Genomic DNA, 25,765 nt, shown 5'->3' with positions numbered 1-25,765 from the left:
TGCTTCCATGTAGAAAGCAAGTGATCGGCCGATTAGCTGGTCCGAAGGGTCAGTTGCCGTCCTCTAGTGAGACGATCCAAGGGAAAGGGTATTTCGGCCGCAGAGGGGATCAGGGACTGTTCCTGTCTACGGTAGCCCCGACTCAGGATCCCTCTCTCTGTTAGACATCCCGAGTTGGGTCCATCTGGCTCCCAACAGGATGCTTGGGGGAAATGGGGAACCTGTGTCGGGTGCGTCGATTCCCTTCCCCTTCGATCGGACTTGCCAAGAGGCAACGAGCTGACCCTTTTGACCTCGCTATTCGGTTCGCGTCTCTCGTTCCTTGCACTATTGCATGGTGCATCGCGTCGTATCGCGTCGCGTCGCCCACGATTTAGCTTCGTCCCTCTTTTAAACAAAATAATTACTTGGCATGACTAACCTAGCTTGTAAGGATGTAAAAGGGAGATCGATGGAACTTGGATTCCATCTATCTCCCTTCGGGTCTCCACTCGCAGCAACCTCCACGTGGTGAGACCTGGTAATCGGTGTCACCCACGATAGAAAAGTTATTCTTCGTGGGTGACACCGAGCTAATGGCTGCGAATTTAGAATTGTTTCTTGATATAATAATAGTTAGGCAGGTGTTTGGTTAATCATTATCTTAGGCAGGTTATTTTTATTTGGAGACAAATTCTTTTGAAAATTCTTTCAACTCTCTTCGTTGGTTGTGCATCTTTCATTGATTGCACATTCGTTTGTTTCTCCTTCGATCAACGATCGTTCGTCACAGAAGATCTTTATTAATGGAAGGTGGTTGGGAATCGGTTAGGGCGGGTCTCCATTCGCAGCAACCACTACGTGGTGAGACCTGGGTAATATTATTTAGCGTTTAATTAATAATCGTATCATTCTTAGCTGGGTAATGCAATTATTAATTAAAAACTAAATAATATTAGCAAATTGGCTGCGATCCACTTTGCATAGGTCATCATAAATATAGAGCTTCTTTGCTAGATTAGTTTCGATTCTCATTGATTCATCAACAATTCTAGAGTATTGTCAGAGACGAGGTATACGAGTAGATCTTTCACCCAATGTATTTTTTCGGCCCATTTTTCTGGGGTCTCGAAATCCCATTACCATTTTCGTGTTATTCGCAACGTTATCAATAGATTCAGAAATGAATTTTAATCCCTTCCATAGTCAACTCACATGTATTTACGCAAACACTACAGCTGTTTGCTTATCAATACTAATTCAGTGAATAGTTTTCTCAACTGACCGCCATACGTGAGAAGAGGACGTTAAAATCACCTCCGAATTTTCAGGTTGGCATGGCAGTCAGATTGGGCCACGAAAGTCCATAAGGTGAAAGGTCTACACGTATACCTCGTCTGTGGTACCATAATGAATACCATAATGGTACCATACAGAAATACATACACGTTTCAGGACCCCTTGATCATATTTTAACTATTGAAAAAAAAGAAATTTTCTTGTATTATTCCTGTGTATGAGCGTACATATGTACATTATTAATACGATTTTTCAAAATCAAAATACTTTAAGATCGAAAATTAATAAATTGAAATGAGAGTCCACTCTTTGCTAGTATCGTGCACGCTAGTAGCATTCTTCAATAAGAAGTCTTCATATTTTTATAATATGAACAAAACAAAAGTCACAGAAATCTAATACAAGTTTCCATAAATTTTATTTACTTGGTGCATCTTACATATTTCATTTTCTAATGTATATTCGGAAATTAGTATGAAAAATGTATAAGTGGAAAAACATACTTTTCATCATTTCAAATAACTATACAAATCAATAAAAATGTTATACACTACTATTAAGACTAATACTATTGTAAACTTATATTGATGAATACAGAACATAATTTTTATAGCAATTAATTAGCTCAAGATATGTTTAACATTTATCAGAAAAAGTATAGGATTTATTTCAGTATACGAATACGTGTTTCTTTGGTTCAGATTTATTCCAACAATAGTCTTAAAATATTTATTGGACAATGTATTATCATTTTTATAATCTTATACAAATAAAAACTTTGAAAGAAAATGGAAATAACGTGTCAAAGATATCTGATAATCAATAAATACAAAAGACATCGGTTGATATTTGTAAATGGTAATTGCCAAGTGAAAAGCAATAAAATAATTATCTAATGCTAGTTCAGTTTAGTTGTAAATGCATGTTTAACTTATGCTTTATAGTAAAAACTAAATCATTTTTCAGCAACCTTCGATTTCTCTCATTAAAACAAATTCCGTACAAATCTAAAAAATATAGTAATGAAAAATTATAGAAGTGTGATAAGATTGTGTTTATAGTTACAAATTTAGTTCGACATGTTTCTTCACTTTTTATGCCGTTTTGCTCATGTTTTTTTGACACTTTTTATGTTGGAATGCAACCATTTCAAAAGTCCACGCATCATGTCTTTGACAAGCGTCCTCGATCTGTGATTCGAATGTTAGAATGCCTAGTCACCGAACTCTTCCTGAAGGCGAGCGGAGATGCGATTTTATGTAACCGGTGCGATAATCGATCACGTCCCGTTGGGTTCCCCCTGATACACCGTGTCCATGTCTTCTACTCCATCTGCAATTAGATCTCAAAATAATTATATAATGTTAAAACTTGTTTTTAAATATCCATGCAAGTAATAACATCGTTTCACATTTTTAATATCGATTAGCCAAATCTTAGAAATTTCCTGAAGTATTCCATAAAGAGCAAGATTCTAAAAGATAACGAATTAAAGGAAATTTCTACAAAAATAGCTTCAAGTATTTTCTGTTTTAAACCTCGCGTACAGTTCCTGTGTCTAAATGCAGTACTTGTACTTTCGTATCACACCGTAAATAGCATTGTATGTTACGATGTTTAAAAACGAGAGGAAAAGCCGGACCATGTAAATTTCTCATGCGAATATCGACCATTTTGTGACCGGAAGCTTCGCCTTTGAGACGCAACCATTAATTAGCTGGTTGGAATATAATTTACATACGTGTCATAACATTCTTAAACATAACAATTTTACTTGAAGCTATGGTAGCTTCGTCAAAAAGAAATTGTACATACTCTTCCTCGGCTAATTTTAAAGAGTGAATCTTTTATTTTCGTATCTTTAAGTTAAACCTTGACTATCTTTTTATACGAGAAAATGAGTAAGAAAGCGAAGATGGTTCACACTCTAAACAGTGTTCAATGTAGACAGTAAACATACATCTTTATCTTTTAATTACAGTACACATTAGTTTATTATGATAATGTCAATATAGAGGGTGTTCGACCAACCATGGGAAAAATTTTAATGGAAGATTCTAGAGGCCAAAATAAGACGAAAATCAAGAATGCCAATTTGTTGATCAAGGCTTCGTTAAAAAGTTATTAACGTTTAAAATTACGCCTGTGCAGCAGCTGGTTGCTGGTTGCCGTCTCACAGACGCAACTTCAAACGTTAATAACTTTTTAATAAAGTCTCAATCAACAAATAAGTATTCTTGATTTTCGTCTTATTTTTGTCTCTAGAATCTCCCATTAAAATTTCCCCCGAACACCCTGCATATTATAGGATAGGTACAAACTACCAAACAAGACAGGCGAGTATTAATACTTTAAAACCAAAGCAAGATAGGGCTTATTAACACATTTGTATTTAGCTTGTTGATGATCTCGCGATAATTTATAGATAGTCCGCAAATTTCAAGGTACGTTTCAGAGAAAGGACTGAATTAGAAACAAGAACTGTCGCGTGAGACACTGACAATGAGCGACATGACATTAGTCACGATGCTTCATTCCATGTAACGAATTAGGTATAAGACAAATAAGTATTTGACACATTGAAGCAGCGCTGTCCAAAGTCGAATCCCGGGACTCAAATGTCATCCCCGTCATTGTCCGCCGTTACCGTGGTACAAAGACGCGGTTGGATATAATAAAAGGCTGCTTCGCTTCTTGCATCAATATGTATTAGGGATACATGCGTCTGAATCGTTCCTGCCAATATGTCTCTTCGATTCGAGCGACCATTGGCCAGCAACTGTGCAATTGAAATTCCATTTTAACGCTCGTTAAAATCTCTTAATATGAAATTTTTTAGTCCCAAATTTGAATGCAAGAAGAGGGGGCGGGGGCAGTACTATAGTTGGGCGCGGGCGTCTGCTGGTTTTCTAAACTACAAAGGTATACTGCACGAGAGAAAAGTTAGAAGGGGAAGCAGGCACCTGAGCGTTTCATACACTGGACAACGTTGCATTAAGGAACTAAATATTACTAACTAACTTATCAATCAACTACAGGTAAATAGATACTATAATACATTGGTTACAGAATTTCCAGAGTCATTCCTTAACGCAGGCATATTGTACGTACTAATGAGGACAAATATAAATATGTAACGAGTATTTATAAATAATAGCCATAAATACAACCTTCCGACAAATGAGTAATTCAAAGTTAAGATTCTATGAAATAACTTCTAATTGTCCATTATTTTATGTTTACTAATATGACTTGACGATCTTAAATTACTTGTAAACTGTTTGTTGTACACGAAAGACCGTTGAATCGAAAATCGTATTGTTTCGAACGAGACGTGTGAAATAATAATCGATTCTTCGATACTGTCGTTATTTAGTGTTTATTAATGGAATTCTTTGAACGGAACGTTGGGAATTTCATTTCTGAAACAGCAAAAGTGTTGAATCCAAACATTATTACAGTATAGAAGCACTGTACACGATACTCACGATACTCAAAGTCTACCATACGGTTCCTGATGCTGTGGCAAATCATATACATAGACGTATATTTGACAATGAGACTGAAAAATGCATACAATACTTGTTTGGTTAATTTTTAAACTTACTTCCAAGCTAACGATAACATTGTTCTTATTTAAAATCTTTAATTCGAGCCTGTCGCCATTTAATGTATCGTTTAAAATAATGCTCACGCTTGTAACAGTTAACTTTAGCTAATTTTTCTTTCCCCCGTATTCGATACTTTCGCTCCCGATGTGAACTATTGTGTGTTTCGTTTAAGAAACCGGAAGCAAAACTTTATATTTTGGTAAAGAAGTAGTAAAAAAAAACGTAGTAACAAAACTAGTTGCGTTATATGTATACAGGGTGTTCGGCCACCCCTGGGAAAAATTTTAATGGGAGATTCTAGAGGCCAAAATAAGACGAAAATCAAGAATACCAATTTGTTGATGGAAGCTTCGTTAAAAAGTTTTTAACAATTAAATTCCAAAATATCAAATCGTTCTAAAAAAATTATTTTCGGTTGCAGGGGTCAATTACAATCATTTTTGGTCATTACACATACCCTCGAAATCCTACCCACTTTCGAGAAAAAAATTCGAGAAGGTGTGAAATGTTTTGACGGAAAAAAAAATTTCAAATCGTTTTGGAAAAATTATTTTCGGTTGCAGGGGTCAATTACAATAATTTTTGATGAATAGACATACCCCCCAAATCTTGCGCACTTAAGTTTTATATATTATAGAGGCCAAAATACGACGAAAATCAAGAATACCAATTTGTTGATCGAGGCTTCGTTAAAAAGTTATTAACGTTTAGACCTTACATCCAATGTATTTTTTAAGCCCATTTTTCTGAGGCTTTAGTGCTCCATTAATACGCATTGTTTGAATTTTGAATCATTAAAATCCTTCAATCCGTCCAGAAGTTATGATTTTTTAAACGTGAAATTTCAGTGAAACATATCGATGTATGATCAGACATTGATTTTCGGTAATTTTTTTCTCGAAAACGCGTAGAATTTCGGGAGTATGTCTATTCACCAAAAATGATTGTTATTGATCCTTACAATCAAAAATAATTTTTCCAGAACGATTTGAAATTTTTTAATTTTGTCGACAAAGACCACCTATTGGAATTTTTTTCTCGAAAGTGCGTAGGATTTCGGGGGTATGTCTGTTAACCAAAAATGCTTGTAATTGACCCCCGCAATCGAATATAATTTTTTTAGAATTAATTAAAAACTTTTTTTTTCGTCGAAAAATTTAGGCACCTACCCCTGTCGATTGTTCTTAAAAATTAGTTTTTCATTTCTAGTAATTTTGTTTGACGCCCTATAGAAAAGTTATCTAATACTTTTTTGTAGGTACCCATGAGCTCTACTTGAGAAAAAAGTTTCATTTAAATATATTCACAATTGTAGGAGTTATGGCTATTTGAAAATTGAACCATTTTTATGGGATTTTTCTCATTTTGCAGGTTCAAGGACCAACTTTTCCAATATTTTTACAATTTCTACATATTCTTCATCTAAATACGCGTCGTTTGCGTTTTTGAAAATTAAAATCGTTCAATCCGTTCAGGAGTTATGACATTTTAAAGATTCGCATGTTTCAGGGAAGCATTTCTGGCCTCACATTGGATTTTCGGTAAAGAATTTTTTTTCTCGAAAACGCGTAGGATTTCGGGGGTATGTCTATTCACCAAAAATGATTGTAATTGACCCCTGTAACTGAAAATAATTTTTTTAAAACGTTTTGTAATTTTTTAATTTCGTCGAAAAATTTCACTACCTATTCGAATTTTTTTCTCGAAACTGGGTAGGATTTCGGGGGTATGTCTGTTCACGAAAAATGATTGTAATTAACCCCCGCTACTGAAAATAATTTTTCCAGAACGATTTGAAATTTTATAATTTAATTTTTTTAATAACTTCAACGAAGCCTCAATCAACATATTAGTATTCTTGATTTACTTCTTATTTTGGCCTCACGAATCTCCCATTAAAATTGTTCCCCAGGTGTGACCGAACACCCTATATAATATACGAAACATAATTCCATAATAATTATACCACTTTGGTTAAATTTAATTTATACTCATTTCCTTTATCCGTCCACTTAACTCTGCCCGCAATCGTATATGCGAAAGCGTCATTCGATCAGAATTGCGACCGATTTGTGTGCCGTCGTCCCCTGTGAAACAGTTTAACTCTAATGTTAATTCTACCTTCGCGTAAATATGTTTTAAGAAACATGTCTGATCGCGTAATTTTCTAGGAATAATGCGTTAGAAATGAATGGGCGATTACATTTCCAATAAGAACGGAAGTTTCCAAGTCTAGGGTCTGTTGGTTGCAAGAACGCGAGAACCGCGAATCTGCATCTTTAGTACTGTCATACCTTGTTATTGACGCTGGAGGCCAAGATGATGGGAACGTTGATGATTTTTCGTCGTGTTTGAGGTCGAGGTCAAGATTGAAGTTGAGATCGGGGTCGAGATCGTGGTTGAAATGGAAGTAAGGATGCGACGAGGTAGGGTTTCAGAATCCGTGTTGTTCTGTTGGGACGAGGCGCTATGCCAATGCGTCAGCTTTGAGGTAGCAGTCGCTGGCACTCCGCTAGCCGATTCGTCACTGTTATTTTGACTGCTGTTATTGCTGTTAATTGGCAGTAGCATTTGTCCATCACCATGAACCGACGACACGCCATAACTTCGTAGCCGGTATTGCGGTTGTTGCAGCGACGAACATTGGCTTCTAACAACTGTTCTGCGATGTTGGGTGTCCGTGGTACTGCGTATATTAATTCCAGGCTTTCATCAGTATTTCGGTTACTTTCCACAAGGACCTGCGTGCGACTTCTCTCGATGGCGTCTTGGTGTATATTGTTTTATCATATTTTTTTTTTTTTTCAGATTTATTTTATTCAACTGTTACACGTTATTAAGGGGAAGTATAAACGCCTCTTATACCGTTACTCGTATGTCGTTTTGTTCTTTACACGATCACTGTTTCAAAATATATACATGATGATTGCAAAATTCGGTGTGAAAGTTCAACCTTAAATTACATGCACCGGTAGCTTTTGATACTTATTTATGCGATATTTACTTTTCTTTTTTTTTCTTTGTTTTTGAAATACCGAAATCAATTTTACACGATGTATTTTATCGCATAATTTTAAAGACTCTCGGTAGTGTTATACGTAAATTGTTATGTTAAAAAAATACACTCCGCGACACTGGATTAAATGCAATGGAGGTTTTCCTATAATCACGTTTACCGAACATCAAATTAATATGACCTGTGTTTAGAATGTTATTTATTCCACTCGTAAAAACACGGGACATATTAGTTCGATGTTCGGCGAATTATAGGAGACTCTCGATCGCATTTAATCGAGTGCTCAACAATATAACTCAGTGACATTGCAAATGATCGTTATAATTCGAGTTCATAAAAATTTTGCGTCGAGTAAATAGACAATTAAATGCGTGGGATGGAATGTTGAAAAGAAAATAATGAATTTTAAAGTAGTAGTTCGTCATTGAGCGACTACATCGTTCGACGCCATCTCACAATCTATTATCAACAAGCAAGTTTTCTTTCGCGATTCACTCCTCGTTTCGCTAGCAACATATTGTGCAATCATTTATAACGTTGCATCGATCTTCGATCTATTAACATCAGTTGCATAATTTTAAACGAAAGTGTAATTAATAAGGAACGCATTTCAGAAAGAAATACAAGATGAAATCGCGAATGAATGATTAAAGTCTGATAAAAAATAAGGAATTACATGCTTGTTAATTAATAGAGAGGGATCGAGGCGTTTGATAATTAAGCGAGTTTTATTGCATAAACACACAGATATAAAACTGATACAACAAAAAGATAATTCATGCGACCTTGTTTGTTATTTACAAAAGAATTCATTTTAGAGTATTGATATACTTTACTAAAATATATTATAAATTTCAATAACGACAAATACTTCTGTCAATTGCGTAAACAGTTTCACGATATATTCTGAAGCTCAGCATTATTGTTAATTGATAATAGATTTCAAACAAAAGAATAAGCATAATACAACAAATTTAACTTCCGTAGCGTGGCCACGTGTAATTAATAAAATATTATTTTATCAACAATGTGAATAGATGAATCTATTGGAGATGTTACGTTCGTTGATTCTAGAGCAATAGATTAATGTAATCATCGATCGAGGTTGGGAATTACTTAATAAAACGTAAATTATTTGAATACCATTAAAATTATTTGATTCTACCACGTTAAAGGAAAGTCAGAAGTAACTGCTACATTTTATATTGCCTCTAATGGTGACATCTTCCTCGTACATATGAAGAGAAAATGGCTGAACGTATTTAAATTACAACAACCTTCACGTAAGGTCCCTATTTCGGTAGAGAATCGAGTGGAACAGAAATTAGAAGTCTTAGGATCGAAGTCTTCGAAAAAGTTGGAAGTACGTGGATTTCGCCCATCGTAGTAATTTTCTAACCTAGAACAATACTAACTGTATCAAAGGACTTGACAATATATAAGGTGTCCCCTTTAACTTGAAATTGTTGAATATCTTTGTACCTAAAATTAACGTAAAAGATTTTCCGTATTTTCGAAAGAACAAACGCGAGCTTGCTGAATATAAAACTTTTCAAAGTAAAATAACGGGTTTTTTTCGTGGATGTAATGTACAATGAAGAATTAGGCATTTCTATTTCACGCTGCATAGAACAGCTCGAGAATGATAAAACATTAAACATTGGAACCTGAAAGTAACAGAAATACTTTTTATTAAAAACAAGTAAACATTTATTATTATTTTTTGTTCTTTTTCACAGCGTCATACATTGGGGCCGTCACGTACCGAAAAGTCAACAATTTCAAAATAACCTCAAGCTAGTTGTTTCGCAGCGAGTTATGTTTAAAGGAAGCATTACAGAGATTTTACAGCATGAAGAAAATATTTTGATGAACTGAACGATATGCGCTTAATTTTAAAACGCCGTCGAAAAATATAGGCCATCGACAGGTTCGTTATGCAAGTACTGTATAAATTTTTCAAAATAAACACAAACAAAATACATTGTAACATACTGTATAAATAACTGTAAGTCTGACAACGTGTAACTTTATCATCTTACAAATTCGTTATTTTCGAACTTAAGTTCCATTTTTATAAAATCATTATCTTTCTTATCGTCACTTATCTATGGTATTCATTTTAAATCTCTACACTTTAAACCTCTTGCATATTCCGGGCATCCTGTAAAACAATATCAGTGCTGCTTTTTAATTTTGTCAATTTAAAGAACACAAACGAAGTACCTGTAAATGCCAAAAGAAAATTTCTACAAAACTGCTTCGAACGTCTTCTACGCAGAAAAAATGAAATATAAGGTCGACAAACTGCGACGTATTGTCGTTTGTGGTGTGCTGGTTCACGATTTAGGCCATCGAACAACCTCGAGCTCAGACAGATCCCGAAATTATTCGAACGATGATATGTTTATAATTGAAACGAACACAGATCGTACAGAATAGTCGATACTTTGAAATTTCTCGTACGTATCGTGTATCGGGAAACATGTAAAAATTTGTGTCTATTTTAATTACAAATATGTCATCGTTCGAATCTTCCGTGACCCTTTGTGGATCGGTCACCGTCCAAATTACCAGCGTTTAATTACCAAAATCGGGTACCAGCGCACTCCTAGTCGCTAACATTTTACAGTAACGAACACTAGAGATCAGAGAACGGCGAGCTCTAGCGCGATAAATTGCTGAAACTCGCTAAAAAGGAAACCGAAAGTATCCAAAAAAGGACATAAATATTTCTAATCGGTAAAATAATTACGAAGTTACATCTAATTCGAAATTATTTGATGATCGTTGCTTCGACCATCGCGAATTTACCAAGAAAAGAAAGAGCACTGAATTATTCGAACGCTATCAAATCAGAAATGTTCCAACGCTAGTCACATAGTCATTTTTAAATTCGATTAAGCTGTAACGTGAATCTAATTAATACATCGATTATCTCATTCCTATAGTTTTCTAGTTTACCCACAATAAATCGCCTACAGACGTATGTTGATACGACATATTGTAAAAAAAAAAGGAAAAATTTTATTTGGACGTTACGATCGCATTGTTCGTAAACTCATCGACTCGGCAAGATTAAATTCATAATTAAATTATCGTGTCACCGACGAGCATTGCAAGCGTCAATAACTTTATGCGTACCATGGACATGAACAAATACATGATTAAGTGTTAAAATTGTTTCGCAATCAGTTGTTTATAGAGTGAACTTTTATGGGTTTCGAGGCAACCGAGAAGACGAAAGGTAAAATAATGTACAAATAGGTCTATAAGCAATTTTGTGTGTCAAGCGTATGCTACATTATTGAACTATATGCTATTCTCTAATTTGGTGCAAAACGAAATAAATGATATTTTAATAATCTTGCAAAAGTGAAAAGGAGGAATATATAAATGTAAAATTGTATATGTGTATATAAACATCCTGTGCGTGTAGGCGTACGATGTTCGGAATAAGTAACACACATAATGATCGATAAAGTAACGACTTTATACGAAAGAGTGTACGTAAGTAGAAAATATAAAATAAAATTTGTTCGTACAAGATATCGTTCTGAAACAAATTTTTTAATCTCAGATGTTGACATGTACTTAACGCAATAATTACATTCGTATACTCTCGATTACTGCAAGGTACAACTATGTATACAGAGTGTTCGGCCAACCCTGGGAAAAATTTTAATGAGAGATTCTAGAGGCCAAAATAAGACGAAAATCAAGAATACCAATTTGTTGATTGAGGCTTTATTAAAAAGTTATTAGCGTTTGAAGTTCCGCCTGTAGAACGGCAATCTGCGAACAGCTGCGTACGCGTGACAGTGGTTCTCACTCACAAAGCTGTAAGACTGTCGATACGTCAGTAAGTAGAGTTTCTCATGCTGAGTGAGAACCACTATCACGCGCACATAGCTGTACGCAGGTTGCCGTCTCACAGGCGCAACTTTAAACGTTAATAACTTTTTAATAAAGCCTTAATCAACAAATTTATATTCTTGATTTTCGTCTTATTTTGGCCTCTAGAATCTCCCATTAAAATTTTTCCCAGGGGTGGCCGAACCACCCTGTATAACGATACAAAATAAGAAATTACGTTAAGCTGTGTTGGGCTGACAGAAGATAAGCCACGATAAAGTCCATTTAGTAGAATTATAATTAACCGCACGTGTACTAGACGAATTTCATAAATTTTATCCGACACTTTCTATTTCTTTTTTCGTATAGAGTCACTACTTTTCATAGTTGTACTACCCATTACGAAATACGTTATACATAGGGTATTTGATTTACCCTGAACGTCTAGAATACCTCTGTTTCTGTCGAATGATTTAAAAAAGAATCGCAAAAGTTGTTCGTTCGCTTTAAAAGGGCAATAATCTCGTAAGTAAAGAAATTTGTTTTGGGTTATATTTTACAAGATTTTAAACAGTATAATTTTTATTCACGTAGCGATATATAGTTTACGAAAAAAAAAACATAACGTATCTTCGAAAGCAGTAGATAATATTCTAGATATTCTCGTTAAAGCAAACATCCCGCATATTTGAAAGACATTTCGAACTGGCTACTTGAATAGCACATGTATTTTTATCGATACAGAAAGATGTTTTAAGTACAGGTTGTTCGTCTTCGTAGGAAATATTGTTTGTTGTCGCGTTTTCTCTTTTAAGCTGAACTGTTTAGATCGTTTTAAGGTCGGTAACTATTTGCCAGTAGATCGACATTATTCTTTATTTATAATTAAACAGAGACTCGTAAGATGAGTATTCAAATATACATATGAAAATTGATATACATATATGTATATGTATACAGGGTGTTCGGCCACCCCTGGGAAAAATTTTAATGGAAAATTCTAGAAGCCAGAATAAGACAAAAATCAAGGATACCTATTTGTTGATTGAGGCTTCGTTAAAAAGTTATTAAAAAATTAAATTAAAAAATTTCAAATCGTTCTGGAAAAATTATTTTCAGTTGCAGGGATCAATTACAATAATTTTTGGTTAATAGACCTACCCCCGAAATCCTACGCAGTTTCGAGAAAAAAATTCGAGAATGTGTGAAATTTTTCGATAAAATTAAATAATTTCAAATCGTTCTAAAAAAATTATTTTTGCCTGCTAGGGACAATTATAATCAATTTTGGTCATTAATCATACCCTCGAATTCTTACTCATTGTCGAGAAAAAAATTCGAGAAGGTGTGAAATTTTTCGACAAAATTAAAAAATTTCAAATCGTACTAAAAAAATTATTTTTGCTTGCTAGGGTCAATTATAATAATTTTTGGTTAATAGACCTACCCCCGAAATCCTACCCAGTTTCTAGAAAAAAATTCAATACAGTCGGAACTTTAAACGTTAATAACTTTTTAACGAAGCTTCCATCAACAAATTAGTATTCTTGATTTTCGACTTAAAATTTTTCCCAAGGGTGGCCGAACACCCTGTATATACATTTTCTTTGTCGTAAAATAGCATCTTCAATCGTTTTAAAGCTCTCTGTTGCAACATAAGAAAATATATACTATCTACATAGGGAAAAAACTTAATTATCTTAAGGAGTTGCTGAAAGTGCGATTTTTAACGAGAAAAGGGCTTAATGTTCGTATCGAAATCAAAACATTTTGTACGTGAAACATTTGTTTGCGTCTCTAAAAATGTACATGTTATTCGGATAGCCTGCGTAAGTGCCCCACTTTATGCGTATACGTATACACATGAACGAAATACGTTTCGGTGTTACGTGTATGTGAAAAAGTTATAGGAAAAAACGTTAGCAAAAATTACTACAGAACTAAAGACTAAGAAAGAGATGAGTTTCGAGTTAGTGAACATACCACAAATTATGTTTAGAAAATAACTTTTAAATTGCATACCGAAGTAGTCTGGTTATATAGTCGGGCCAATTATCCGGGAACATCACCAGAAAGAAGCCGACCGCTATAAAGATCATCCCTGCCAATTTCATGCCCATAAAGTGGGCTCCATATAAAACAACATCCAATGCTGAAACGCAAATAACGTCGATCGATCATCGAATGACGATAACGGTAATGTAAGGGAGATCTTTAAATCTTTACCATACCAGCGGACACGGGTACAGCTGTGATTAATCCCAGCGTAATGAACAAGTCATATGTCAGAGCGATACTGAAGTTACCAAGCATATTTGCAACTGTCAAGCGAGATAATAAAATAACATTGTAATGTCTAGAAATTTGGTTTCTTATTCGGGATATATATATATATAAGAAACTAATATCAGGAGACAGAGATGCTAACCTAGATGAAGAACACTCGCTAAAATTAATGCTGTCCATGGTAACCGTCCCCAGTGTACGCTCTCCGCACCCGAAAAGTACAGAGCCAAACAAATCGGCCACAATAACGCCGCATTGCACAATCCGATTAGAGAAAAGAATAAAGACATTTGGCCAAATGTTGTTTCTCCTATAACTTTCTTAAACAGCACCTGGTTTAACATTACATTAGCTATTTCATATCGTTTAACCAGTTAACTGTGTTTGACGAGTATACTCGTCATGGAGGAATGCCAGGATTTTTTGTCACGACGAGTTTTATAAAATAAACCTATCTTTTTCATGCGATATTTTAACAGCGACGCTTTGTGCTTGACGACTATACTCGTCATCGATCGATTTTCGTGACACACAGAAATTCGCACTTTCAACGCGGAGCGACACAGTTAACTGGTTAATGGTCGTTAGAAATTGTGCAGTTTAATTTAAAACGTCAATGGAACACTAGTTTAACCGTATAATACTAGTACTACGACGTATGCGTATAGAGGATCTATAAAAATGTCGTGTCTTGGCAAAATCGACTTTCATTTACATTACCAAGGTCATTTTCTTTTAACCCTTTCCACTTCTACGTCGAGTGTGATTCGATATTCAATTCCAAACCAAAGAGATATCGTACACTTGAAAATTACAAGACACAACAATAGTGTAAATAAAACAGATATTTAATTGAATTTGTTTGTTCCTCTGTTCGTTTAAATTGCGGTACATTTTAATTAACGTGAATTTTAAACAAAACACTTAAAAGCGTTGAGAGCTGCTGGTAACAAAATTGAAATAAAATTCGTAGTGCAAAGGGTTAACGATCGCATATAATCTACTAGCTTCGAGGAAGAAACTTGAAAATGAACCGCGAAAAGGTCGCGATCCATTCGTTCTCACGAACAATAGTAAAAAGTATTTATTATTATTCAAGCCGGCTTATAGTTGTCATTTGAATGTTTATTAATATAGATTACGAAATTACTATTATTCTGAAGTGCCAGAGTCGTAATTGTACAGCGGCACGAAAAGGCGGCGAAACTCGGGCTCGGGCCATCAAGAAAACGGCATTTATATGTTAAAAATTTAAGGAGCGATTCTAGAGGGCAAACTAAAACGAAAATCAAGAATAGTAATTTGTTGGTTGAGGCTTCGTTTAAAAGTTATTAACGTTTAAAGTTCCGCCAATACTGAATTTTTTTCTAGAAAGTAGATAGGATTTCAGGGGTATGTCTATTCACCAAAAATGATTGTAATTGACCCCCGCAACCGAAAATAATTTTTTCAAAACTAATTAAAAATTTTTCTTTTCGTCGAAAAATTTGGGCATCTACCACCCCCTGTCGATTGTTCTTAAAAATTCGTTTTTCATTTTTAGTAATTTTGTTTGACGCCCTACAGAAAAGTTGTCTAATACTTTTCTGTAGGTATCCATGAGCTTTACTTCAGAAAAAAGTTTCATTGAAATATATTCACAATTGCGGGAAATATGGCTGTTTGAAAATTGGACCATTTTTATGGGGTTTTTCTCATTTTGCGGGGTCAAGGACCAACTTTTCAAATATTTTTGCGATTTGTACATATTCTCCGCCAAAATACGCGTAGTTTGCTTTTTTAAACATTAAAATCGTCCAATCCGTTCAGAAGTTATGACGTTTTAAAAATTCCCATGAAAATTCAGGCAGACATTTTTAGCCAAAAATTATATTTTCGGTAAACAATTTTTTTCTCGAAAATGCGTAGGATTTCGGGGTTATGTGTAATGACCAAAAATGATTGTAATTGACCCATGCAACCGAAAATAATTTTTTTAGTATGATTTGAAATTTTTTAATTTTGTCTAATAATTTCAGTGCCTTCTCGAATTTTTTTCTCAAAAGTGGGTAGGATTTCAAGGGTATGTCTATTCACCAAAAATGATTGTAATTGACCCCCGCAACCGAAAATAATTATTCCAGAACGATTTGTAGTTTTTAAATTTAATTGTTAATAACTTTTTAACGAAGCCTCCATCAACAAATTGGTATTCTTGATTTTCGTCTTATTTTGGCCTCTAGAATCTCCCATTCGACTAAATTATGCCCCAATTTTCTTGACGGCTCAAGCCCGAGCTCCTGCTTGTCATGCATCGCCAGTGAAGAGTGTTCAGCGCTTTATGAAATAATTTCAAGATTATTTTTTACCTTATAAACCGCAGAACCGGCTGCTGCTGATGTTGCCAGAACAACGCCTCCCAAAGTCGGGCTTCCAGTTATTCCGTCCATGTACGCTAACAGTGCAATTCCAGTATTGCATAAAATTACAGCTACTATCTGCAACGTATTTGTCCATCTTGTTATAAACGTAATTGCCAAAATTATAACTGTTACGGTGAAATACTACTGACCCTTACGCCAACGAACTGTTCGTGAAGTATTACCCACGATAACAAATAGACACATGACACGTTTGTCGCGAAAAGTGCCATTACATCGGTAGCTAGCAATATCCTGAGCGAATAAATATACATGTAGTTTGTGATCACCCATAGTCCGCAAAAAAGACTACATCTGATCAAAAAACGGCCACCGGTGAAGCCTTTATCGCGAAATCCTCGTAAATTCTCTGCGATTATTTCAGATGGGGTATTACATTTAATTCTTGCAGCTTGGCAGAGAAAGTAAATTGGAAAGTATAGAATTTCCCAATTTGTGCAAAACCAAGTTGTAAAGAATGGGGCATTGTATGGAACCGTCTGAAAAGATTTAAAAATAGTACAATTAAAGTAACGTTAATCTAAAACTATATTATCGCTTATCTGGCATAATTGAATATAAAAATCAACTAAACTGACGAAGAATTTATAATATTTACATATACAGGGTGTCCCAATATAAGTACCGTTACACTTTTTTGTTTCTTTTTTTGAATAAAATTTGTTTTAATATATTCCTGTCATTATTTTTTAATTAAAATAAGACCAAACACGATACAATTTGGATAATATTTGCACATAGTAAATTACGAAACGTTTCGATGACGCCATGTTGAAGAATACTATAATTTTGAAGATGTGTAATCCCGAAGTAAAAATTAAGCTGGTTTCATAATAAATGTATAGAATTGAATAAGCATCGATGGTATGTAAAATAAAAATCTTAATCTATGAACTGACAAATCGAATAATTTCAATTTTTCGCCCGAATTTTGTAATGAAATGTTTCGAATAGAATCAGCAATGTAACCGTAATATAATGTAGCGGGGTCTCTTGTATTTATTAAATACGAATATTTAATAAATCGTTTCAGATTGCACTTTTATTCAAAGTAAACTGAAAATAAAATAAACTTACATGTTGATGGCGCAATCCTGTGACAGATGAATTCGATGGCGATGGGTAGGTTGGATCTTCCAGTTTGTGAAAATATAAATATTTGATACAATGCGTTGCACCGACCCAACTTGCTGTGACACATATCGTAACACATACACCGAAGTATATCTGCAATAATAATAAGTCCGCGTGAAAGAGAATAAATAAGGCGTATTATACTCCCAATTAGAATGTTTACACTACAACATATACACACAGACAAACACGTTGTATGCGCATTAAAAGTTTAAACAATTCGATTGTGTAAAGCAATAAAAAATAGATTTGGTTTTTCTTCTTCTTAAGTATTAATTACTAAATATCAATGTTCATTGCACTATGTGAATTGTTTCCAAGATTTTCGAAAAATAGAGGGCAGCTACGGAAAATTCAAAAGTATATTTTTACCTTTAAATTGCTTCGATGCATACATTTTAGTAAAACATTTGAAAATAAAGTGATGAAGAAATATTTATAGAATATTATTGTTATATAATAATAAATAACTTATTTTTATAATTGATCGGATCTGATAATGAAAAACAATGTTTTTTTATTATCTGTTACGTGTTATGTTTGGTCTCATTTTACTCAGGAGAATATAAGGAACTAAAAAATTGGTCCCTCTGAATCGTTTAATTTAAAAAAAAATGAAGTAGATATCTTTATTAAATTCTGATAAAATAGCTTGTAACGCTTCATTTGGTGCACCCTGTTGTATGTATCGAGAAGGTAAAAGAGAGGGAATTATTCGAATTGATGGCGATTGAACAGCTTGTAGTTAACGACGTGCCGTAACTCGGCTTGTGTCCTTCCGGGAACTGAAAATTAATCGTGCTTTTATAACTGAAACACTTCCGTCCTGTGTTTCTCTCAGTTATCCAAGATTTACTGTAGTCAGACAACGTCATTCTCCTCCAAACCCAGTAAATGCACCATGAAATCATCAAAAAGAGATACAAAATAATATGTATTTATTAAATCAATATGTAATATTAATTGTCCAATTACGTTAACCGTCCAAACATTTTAGCGACGTAAAATTTTTCCATTATTTGGTTTCTCGTTTATTATGTAACAAATTGTATACAATAAATAAATAAAATTCATGTTTCTACTAACTATAACGAATACTTTATTACATTACAAAACAATAAATACAAAAACACTGTTACAGTCAATGAAAACGCGCAATAATTCATCGAATAGCACAATCTGCGAGCATTAATAAAAGTCACTGTTTAGGCATACTCGTGTGAAATAAATATAACGGTCTCGTAAAAATTTTTGGTTACTAAAACGGTGGCACTTTTGACTAGAGAATGCTACAGATTGAGAATCTACTTGAAAGAATATTTGTTGGGCATTGAAACTTAAAGGATCTGAATGTTCGAAGACGAATAAAATGTCGTAACAATTGATATCTTGTAAAGGCAGTTCGGTAGTTTGCATCATGAATATCGTTAAATAAAGCACTAAAAACAAATTTACATAGACCGCCATATTTGTTCCACCAACTACACAACTCGTCATCTTTTAACGCTGAATATATAGAACAGATGTTTTTTTTCCTAAAAAAAAAATAATACTAATTCTTCAAAAGAAACTTATAATAAATTATAATTTATCCTTACTATTGTCTATTCCACATTTCTGTGCTACATAAGTATTGTTTAGATTTAATGAACCTTTTTTGCAGATTCAGCACAACACGATGCGTAACAAGCGGATAAAGAATTAGGCCTTCGTTGGTAAGTAACTGGTGGCGTGGTCATATGAGATTGAACTTGTGTTTGGCCCGTATTATGCCCTGGATTACCACCAGTTCCCTCAGCAGCGACTCCACTTCCGCTTGTCTCTATAGGACGACAACTCGGCGCGGAATCACCGCAGCCAACAATGACGCTGCACCCTTGCTGTTGCTCACAACCTAAATAAACAATATCAAGTATTTATTTTTAGAACTGAAAAAAGAAACTTATCATTATTCTGGGAATAAAAATATTATTTCGTACTACAATAAACACCAAGATCAAAATAGCTAATGTTCAATATTCACAAATGCAAAGAATGCTGTCAAAGTAACTCGATACAAGAGTTTAAATTTGGATAAAGGGTTGATGTGAAATAAGCAAAACCACATATTCAAGTATTAATTTTCTATTACCAATTTTATTTGTATGATGCGGCATTCTACAATTTATATGAAATATAACTACAGATTGGATGAGATCCTACACGTAGGTATCACTAACAATAAGGATACGGGATCCTGACACCTGGTTCTCCCAACTCCCAACGGGACTTATTAGACGAACTAATTCAACTTTCACAGAAGAAAGGGATGAGGGAAGAATTCTCCAGTACGTGGAACACGAGATGAAGTGCCCTGGCAGCAATAATGTACGTCCAGTTGGAGAAGGTTTGAAGACAGTTTGCCTCCAGGTCTATTAGACTGAATGCAAATAAAAAGCTTGCTAACGCAAACAATTGGTGCCACCACATTTTAAGAAGAACCTGCAAATAGTAGCGGACGTCATCTTTTAAACGTGAATTGGACCACACAAACTGCAGTAGTCGTGGACAAATTGCACCGTCCATATATTCGCAAATAGCACACCCAATGGCGCCCTTCGCCGTCCCCCGACTGATGGAGACTGCACACCACCCTTTAAGGACCGCAAATCAACTTGAGGGAATCGAACCTAAACTTAGAATTGCGAAGGTACATGTGAAGAGAGCGTTGGAATCATCTTGAAGATCCCCGGAATTGGAAGTCTACGGTAAAAGCTTGGACAGCCACAAGTTGTAGGAAGTTTTGACCAAGGACAGTCACATAAAGATGGGGTGTGGTGGCCCCAATTATCAAAGACCGCCTGGTCATCGATTTGAGGGTGAGATGGGGGGACCCCCTGTGGCACTGCTTCTGCAGATGGAGGAAGTGAGAAAAAGATCGTAAGGGAGAGGGGGCGTTTTGTCCCAGGCCTGCTAATGGACTCATCACGGTAAGGTTTCCTAGCAGGCCCTGCCTTAGGCGACGGGATAGTGGGTATTTAGTCGAAGAGCGTATATATAGGAACGGAGGGGTCAGTCAAGCGCTTGCGAGAAAGCGATCCCTCTGGTGGCGAGTACGGGAGATAACGTCACAGTTCTGTACTTCATTATCAGCATAGAAGCCAAGGATGCCTTTGTAGCTCAGTTGGGCTGTGTTGCAAAGAATGTAAAGGTCAGTAAGATCCGTCGCTCCACCATGACGTTGTGCTTTGTAAGTGTTAGATGTCCCCTCACAGCAGTCGGTAAGGTCCAGATTAGATGGACCTTGGGGAAGGTCGATGTCTTGACCGCACCCTCAATGTTTGTAGGCTCGAGGGGGCGCTCGTAGTCGATCACACTTGGATTAGATCTCATCCGTGACCACTGCTACATCCTAACGGACGTAAAGGTCGCCCAGACGGGGCACAGTAGTCCCAAAGCGTAAAAACGTAGCCAAAATACGAAGGCGTTTTTCAATCTAAATGAAAACTGGTATATAAGGGTTTTCGATTTGGCAGTGAATGTGTTACATAGCAGTGTTCGCGTTGAAAAATAAATAACTACTTAAACATTCGCGAAGTCTACTGGAAATACTAAGATCTATACATATATTAGGTTATTTCACGCGAAATCGAACACCTTTTGAAGTGAGTTTTCAAATTTAGTTCAACTTTGAATATGATGTAGTTACGGACATGTAAAGTTGAGTGCTATCTTTCTTCAAAAAATTATAACTGCTCAACTAGCGAAGGATGTAACTAGCAAATAAAAATTGTTTTTCACCATTTTCAAGATTTATTTGTATATAATTTTTCGAACAAACGTAGTATTAAACTTTACACGTTTGTAACTTCAACAATTTTCAAAATGTTGAAAAATCCTTTGAGATATTTCAGTATCGACAAAGACTACGACATATCCAAAGTTAAACATGATTTTAAAACTTGCACCAAACGGTAAAACACCCTGTGTCAGAAGTTTTTACTTAAAACCGCAGGAGTAGGGATAGAGTTGGTCCCCCTATCCTTCTTACGCCATGGGTCACCTACAACTTTAGAATAAAGTGCACTACCAAAATAGGAACAGTGTTTAATCACATTTCTTACTCCTAAAATACCGTCAAGTATTTGTAGCAAGAACGTTGTATTTGTCAAAAAAAAAAAGGCTAAATTCTTACAATTAATTATAGTTTAAATAACATTTGTTGACTCAGGTTTCACGCAGTCGTAGATTAACCATCGGTCGGCATGCATTATTGCGAACTACATCTTTTATTAAATGTATAGTCCAAGCCTCTTATAAACTATAGCGCTTAGTTTAATTTTCACAAAAATATCAGCGTTAGATAAATGTTTTTATACGAAAAAGTGCAGTCATAAATGCGTAAAACAGTTAATCAACATTCTACTGTAAATTATTACACATAGTTTGTCATAACGTATTCGTAAATATTGTATATTGATATATGCTTACCGGGATTGTCATGAGTAATTTGGCCGGTATTACTTCGAGAACCATGGTTCTGCTGATTGTCACCAAGAATAGTTGAAGCATCAGTTTGTTGAGGATGAAATATTGTGGGAATGTCTCGGATTCCTCTGCTACCCATACTTAAGTTTGTTCTTTGAAATATGTAATATTTGTTGTCAAGGTACTCGCAAAAAATTTCAACTTATCTCTATGGTAAATTGTGCAAGAAGCTTGTAACATACAGGCTGCCCTACCAAGACTAGAACACCTAATTATTTTCATTTACTTCGAACGATACCAAAAAATACTTATGGCATCGTTTGTCTGGTTTCGAAAAAGAAACATGGCGCGATTTAAATGTCTTTATAGCGGATTCAGCAAAAAATAAGACAACACAGTTAACCCCTTACCGTGCCCATTTAGCTGGACGAAATCCAGGCCCAAACGATAGGCGTCAACGCGCGGTAAACAGACCAGATTAATACTAAACTGCTTTGTAACAGAGATTGTAAGAATCGAGAGCTCATGATGTTCACGTTTGGTACGACTTTCTGTTCGCGAGTCTGGCTCGTGACATTCGTATTTGGGCCAAAATCCTCGTCACGAGTCAGACTCGTTAAAGTACGGGAAGGGGTTAAACATGATCTAAAAATGTGTATTTCCAACTAATTCAACGAAGTCGTATGAGAAGTGAGACTAGATTCTCTAGTACCGTTCTTCCACGAGAAGAAGGCACAACATGTTTGCAATCCCCACTCCTGTTGCAGTCTGCTGACTCACAGCTATTGGTCGAAAACAGTGACGAAGATCGGTAACAGCCAATCAGCGGATTGCAGGCAAGAGTGGGGATGAAAACACGCTGTGCCTTCTTCTCATGGAAGAACGATACTATATTATCATGCTGAACGTATAAATCTAGTAACAATGGGAGAATCCAATCTTGAAAGAAATATACATAAGTAGTAGTATAACCTTTTTTGTTTTTATTAAACTTCTAATCGCGGACGATTTTGTAACTTTTCTATTCAAACGAATAAATTTTATTTTTTATCTAAAATTGACATAGGGTATAAGGTTGATAAAAAGAATATAAAAACGAAATGAACGCAATAATAACATGCTCTATGAAAATTAGCAAAAATTGCAAAACACGATTACAAAACACGCGATACGTGATCGCGTTTGAAGGATTATATGTTTGTGCAACAAGTGAAAATAAACTGAAATAAATTGAATATACTGGAATGACGATAACTAGTCAAATCATGTCTAAAATATTTTCTTGTACCATCAGAAACAATGGAAATAATTAAGTGTTTTGTTTCTGGTGGGTCTATATGTATAAGAATTATGCATCAATATAAAGCATTAGCAAATTATTCCACTTGACCATTAAATACTTCTTACTCAGAATAGTATCAATATCTATTTTCTAATATTAATTCGACTTATAATCATATGTTTTCTATAATGTGCACAATTTGATCAAAACCATTTAAAACTTTTGTTAATAAACAATTCAAGATATTTTTAACATACTGACCCGTTGCACAGTAAAACACTAAAAGCCTTTTGATATTTGAAAGCCTTTTATTAATGGTCACATTTGAATTAGTTCTGTATCGAACAAATTATTAAGAGAAAAGGTTTTTTTCATATAAATTGGTTTCTCTCATCACACTGTGTATAAAAATGTTAAGTCATGACCATTAAAAACACTGCACTGTCTGAGATATTTTACATTTTACGTTAAAATATTATTTTAATCCAGAGTTTGCCCAAATATTCTACCATTAACATTTAAACATTCTATTACTTGCTTTTTTATATTTCTCATTATATTCTAAAATTATATAGCAGTTACATTTGCACAATTAATTTAGATATTAACTTTTATGTACGCAGACTGAAATAAAAGGCTGTGACCCTTATACTTTGTTTTCGACAAGATTCTATAAGAAAAAATTGACTGCGATTGGTAGAACGAAGATATAGGACTTGTCTTTCGTATAATTTTTCTTCCATTGTGTATTGATCATAATTTGAGCATAATAAGCCGATGCCATATCTTGTTGAAAGCTTTTTACATTGTATCGTAACTATAATAATTTTAACATGTATATTATGTTCATATTGCAATAAACCATGTTACATTTACGTGTATCGTTATAACAAAATACATAAATAATATTATGCGAATTAAGTAAATATTTGATAATTTATGGATAAGTTTATTCTATCAACACTGACTTACCTTTTTTATATTTTTCGCCAAAGATCACGTCGCGTTTTAAATTCGATGTATACATCATTGACAATGCACTAAATTACTTATTCTATACATGCACTGTCACTTAAATTTTATTGTAGATACATCATATGATTATTTACCCTTTACCCTATTAACGGAATCTAATAATGTAGTTAACAATGGACAGGTAGTTAAGGTAATTATGCTAGGGTAGCATTTGTATCCCGCTATTAGTTAGCACAGCTATCACTCTTTGAAATAAACAAACTATACGATTGTTGTTACGTGTTAACGGGCATTTTGAACTGTCAGGCTATTTGGTCGAACCAAAATACAACTTTAACTTTCGAATCTCATTGTTTCCGTAAATTTGGCACAGTTGCACTAATAATCTTCCAGTAATTTAACGTATGCATATTACGTTACGCCATTGATTACCAGTAAACTTTGTACTATCACCGTTCGAAACATCCTAGTTGCGTCTGCGCTTCGTTCGCATTCTACTTCTTCCGATACGGTTTAGAAAACCCGTTCAATATATCAATTTAATCTTAAATATTTCAACTAAACATGCTAAAAATTATATTGTATCCGAACTGTACCAACTTAGTTGTTCGTTTATTAACTTATATTCCCTATTTATTATTTTATACATATAATTGCAATAGAAACATGCAAGATCGAATTTAGCAGAATTTAAATCTAGTATTTCTATTCATCAATTAATTTTATTTCTAAAAGCTATGCCCTCAACGGCGAAATGCCCAAGTTTGTTAAGAAATAATTCCTATTACTGATGTTACAAGACAACGCCAAATTCTGCTCTCCGGCACAGCAACACGAAATCCATAATTTCTGCTTTTCTTTGTACAGACGCATAATTTTACATCGCATTAAGCGTATTATACATTAACTCGAGATTATATATACTGGTCTATGCAATAAATTTTGTCCAAGCTTAGCTTTATAATTAAAAACGTTGCATTGCTATTTAGTGGATTATACCGCCATTTACAACAGGCTACCCAAGTTTATTGTGCCGCAAGTATGTACGATCGACAAATATTTTTAATTATTATAATCGCAGACGAGATATACGAGCACAGACGAGGTGTACGGACAGACCTTTCGCCTTATGGACTTTTGTGGCCCAATCTGACTGCCATACCAACCAGAGGTGCCAGATTGAGCACCAGGTGCACTATTCACACTATGTCAGATCACGCGTACGTGAGCTCGTAGAGTTTCGGAAAGTCGACAAAGGCAAACTGACGCATGCTCTCTTTCTCGATTCTTCGAAGCTAACCGAAGTAATTTCGAACTGCCTCGTAGGAGTCGAGAGAGCCGTCCAAGTTGGGGTGGAATAGTTCGTTATTTTCAACGATAGATGGCGCTTATTTTTCGACCTCAAACCCTCTGGTGCTAAAACGCCCAAGTTTGTCGTGGA

General features: G+C 34.8%; 1 protein-coding gene across 6 annotated transcripts; it reads right to left on the bottom strand.

Annotated features, from left to right (window-relative positions):
- Positions 1-1,857: 1,857 nt before the first annotated feature.
- On the bottom strand, positions 1,858-25,600 carry LOC143348162 (solute carrier family 35 member F3). 6 transcript variants are annotated; one of them, XM_076778075.1, is made up of 11 exons: positions 24,322-25,600; positions 22,071-22,219; positions 19,253-19,494; positions 17,544-17,693; positions 16,598-16,945; positions 16,395-16,523; positions 14,189-14,378; positions 13,992-14,081; positions 13,783-13,912; positions 7,184-7,575; positions 1,858-6,976 (listed from the first exon to the last, which is right to left on the bottom strand). In XM_076778075.1, the coding sequence occupies exons 2-10, from the start codon at positions 22,204-22,206 to the stop codon at positions 7,188-7,190; spliced, it is 1,803 nt and encodes a 600-aa protein (XP_076634190.1). In that variant the 5' UTR covers positions 22,207-22,219; positions 24,322-25,600; the 3' UTR covers positions 1,858-6,976; positions 7,184-7,187. The 6 variants fall into 6 exon arrangements, with proteins under 6 accessions (XP_076634190.1, XP_076634191.1, XP_076634193.1 ...); XM_076778076.1 differs by having other exon boundaries at positions 1,858-4,840; XM_076778077.1 differs by having other exon boundaries at positions 2,492-2,610.
- Positions 25,601-25,765: the final 165 nt, after the last annotated feature.

Source organism: Colletes latitarsis, chromosome 11 (assembly GCF_051014445.1).
Source record: "Colletes latitarsis isolate SP2378_abdomen chromosome 11, iyColLati1, whole genome shotgun sequence".
Classification (NCBI taxonomy): Eukaryota; Metazoa; Arthropoda; class Insecta; order Hymenoptera; family Colletidae; genus Colletes; species Colletes latitarsis.
The sequence above is the reverse complement of the archived record's forward strand: the minus strand, read 5'-3'. Positions and strand labels throughout refer to the sequence as shown.

Excerpts from the sequence above, each read along its gene's own strand:
- LOC143348162 (XM_076778075.1), bottom strand. The coding sequence starts at position 22,206 with ATGGGTAGCAGAGGAATCCGAGACATTCCCACAATATTTCATCCTCAA. Across the intron at positions 16,524-16,597 it reads AACAGTTCGTTGGCGTAAGG|ATAGTAGCTGTAATTTTATG; the intron begins GTCAGTAGTATT and ends AATACGTTGCAG. Across the intron at positions 7,576-13,782 it reads TATATAACCAGACTACTTCG|TACCACGGACACCCAACATC; the intron begins GTATGCAATTTA and ends TAATATACGCAG.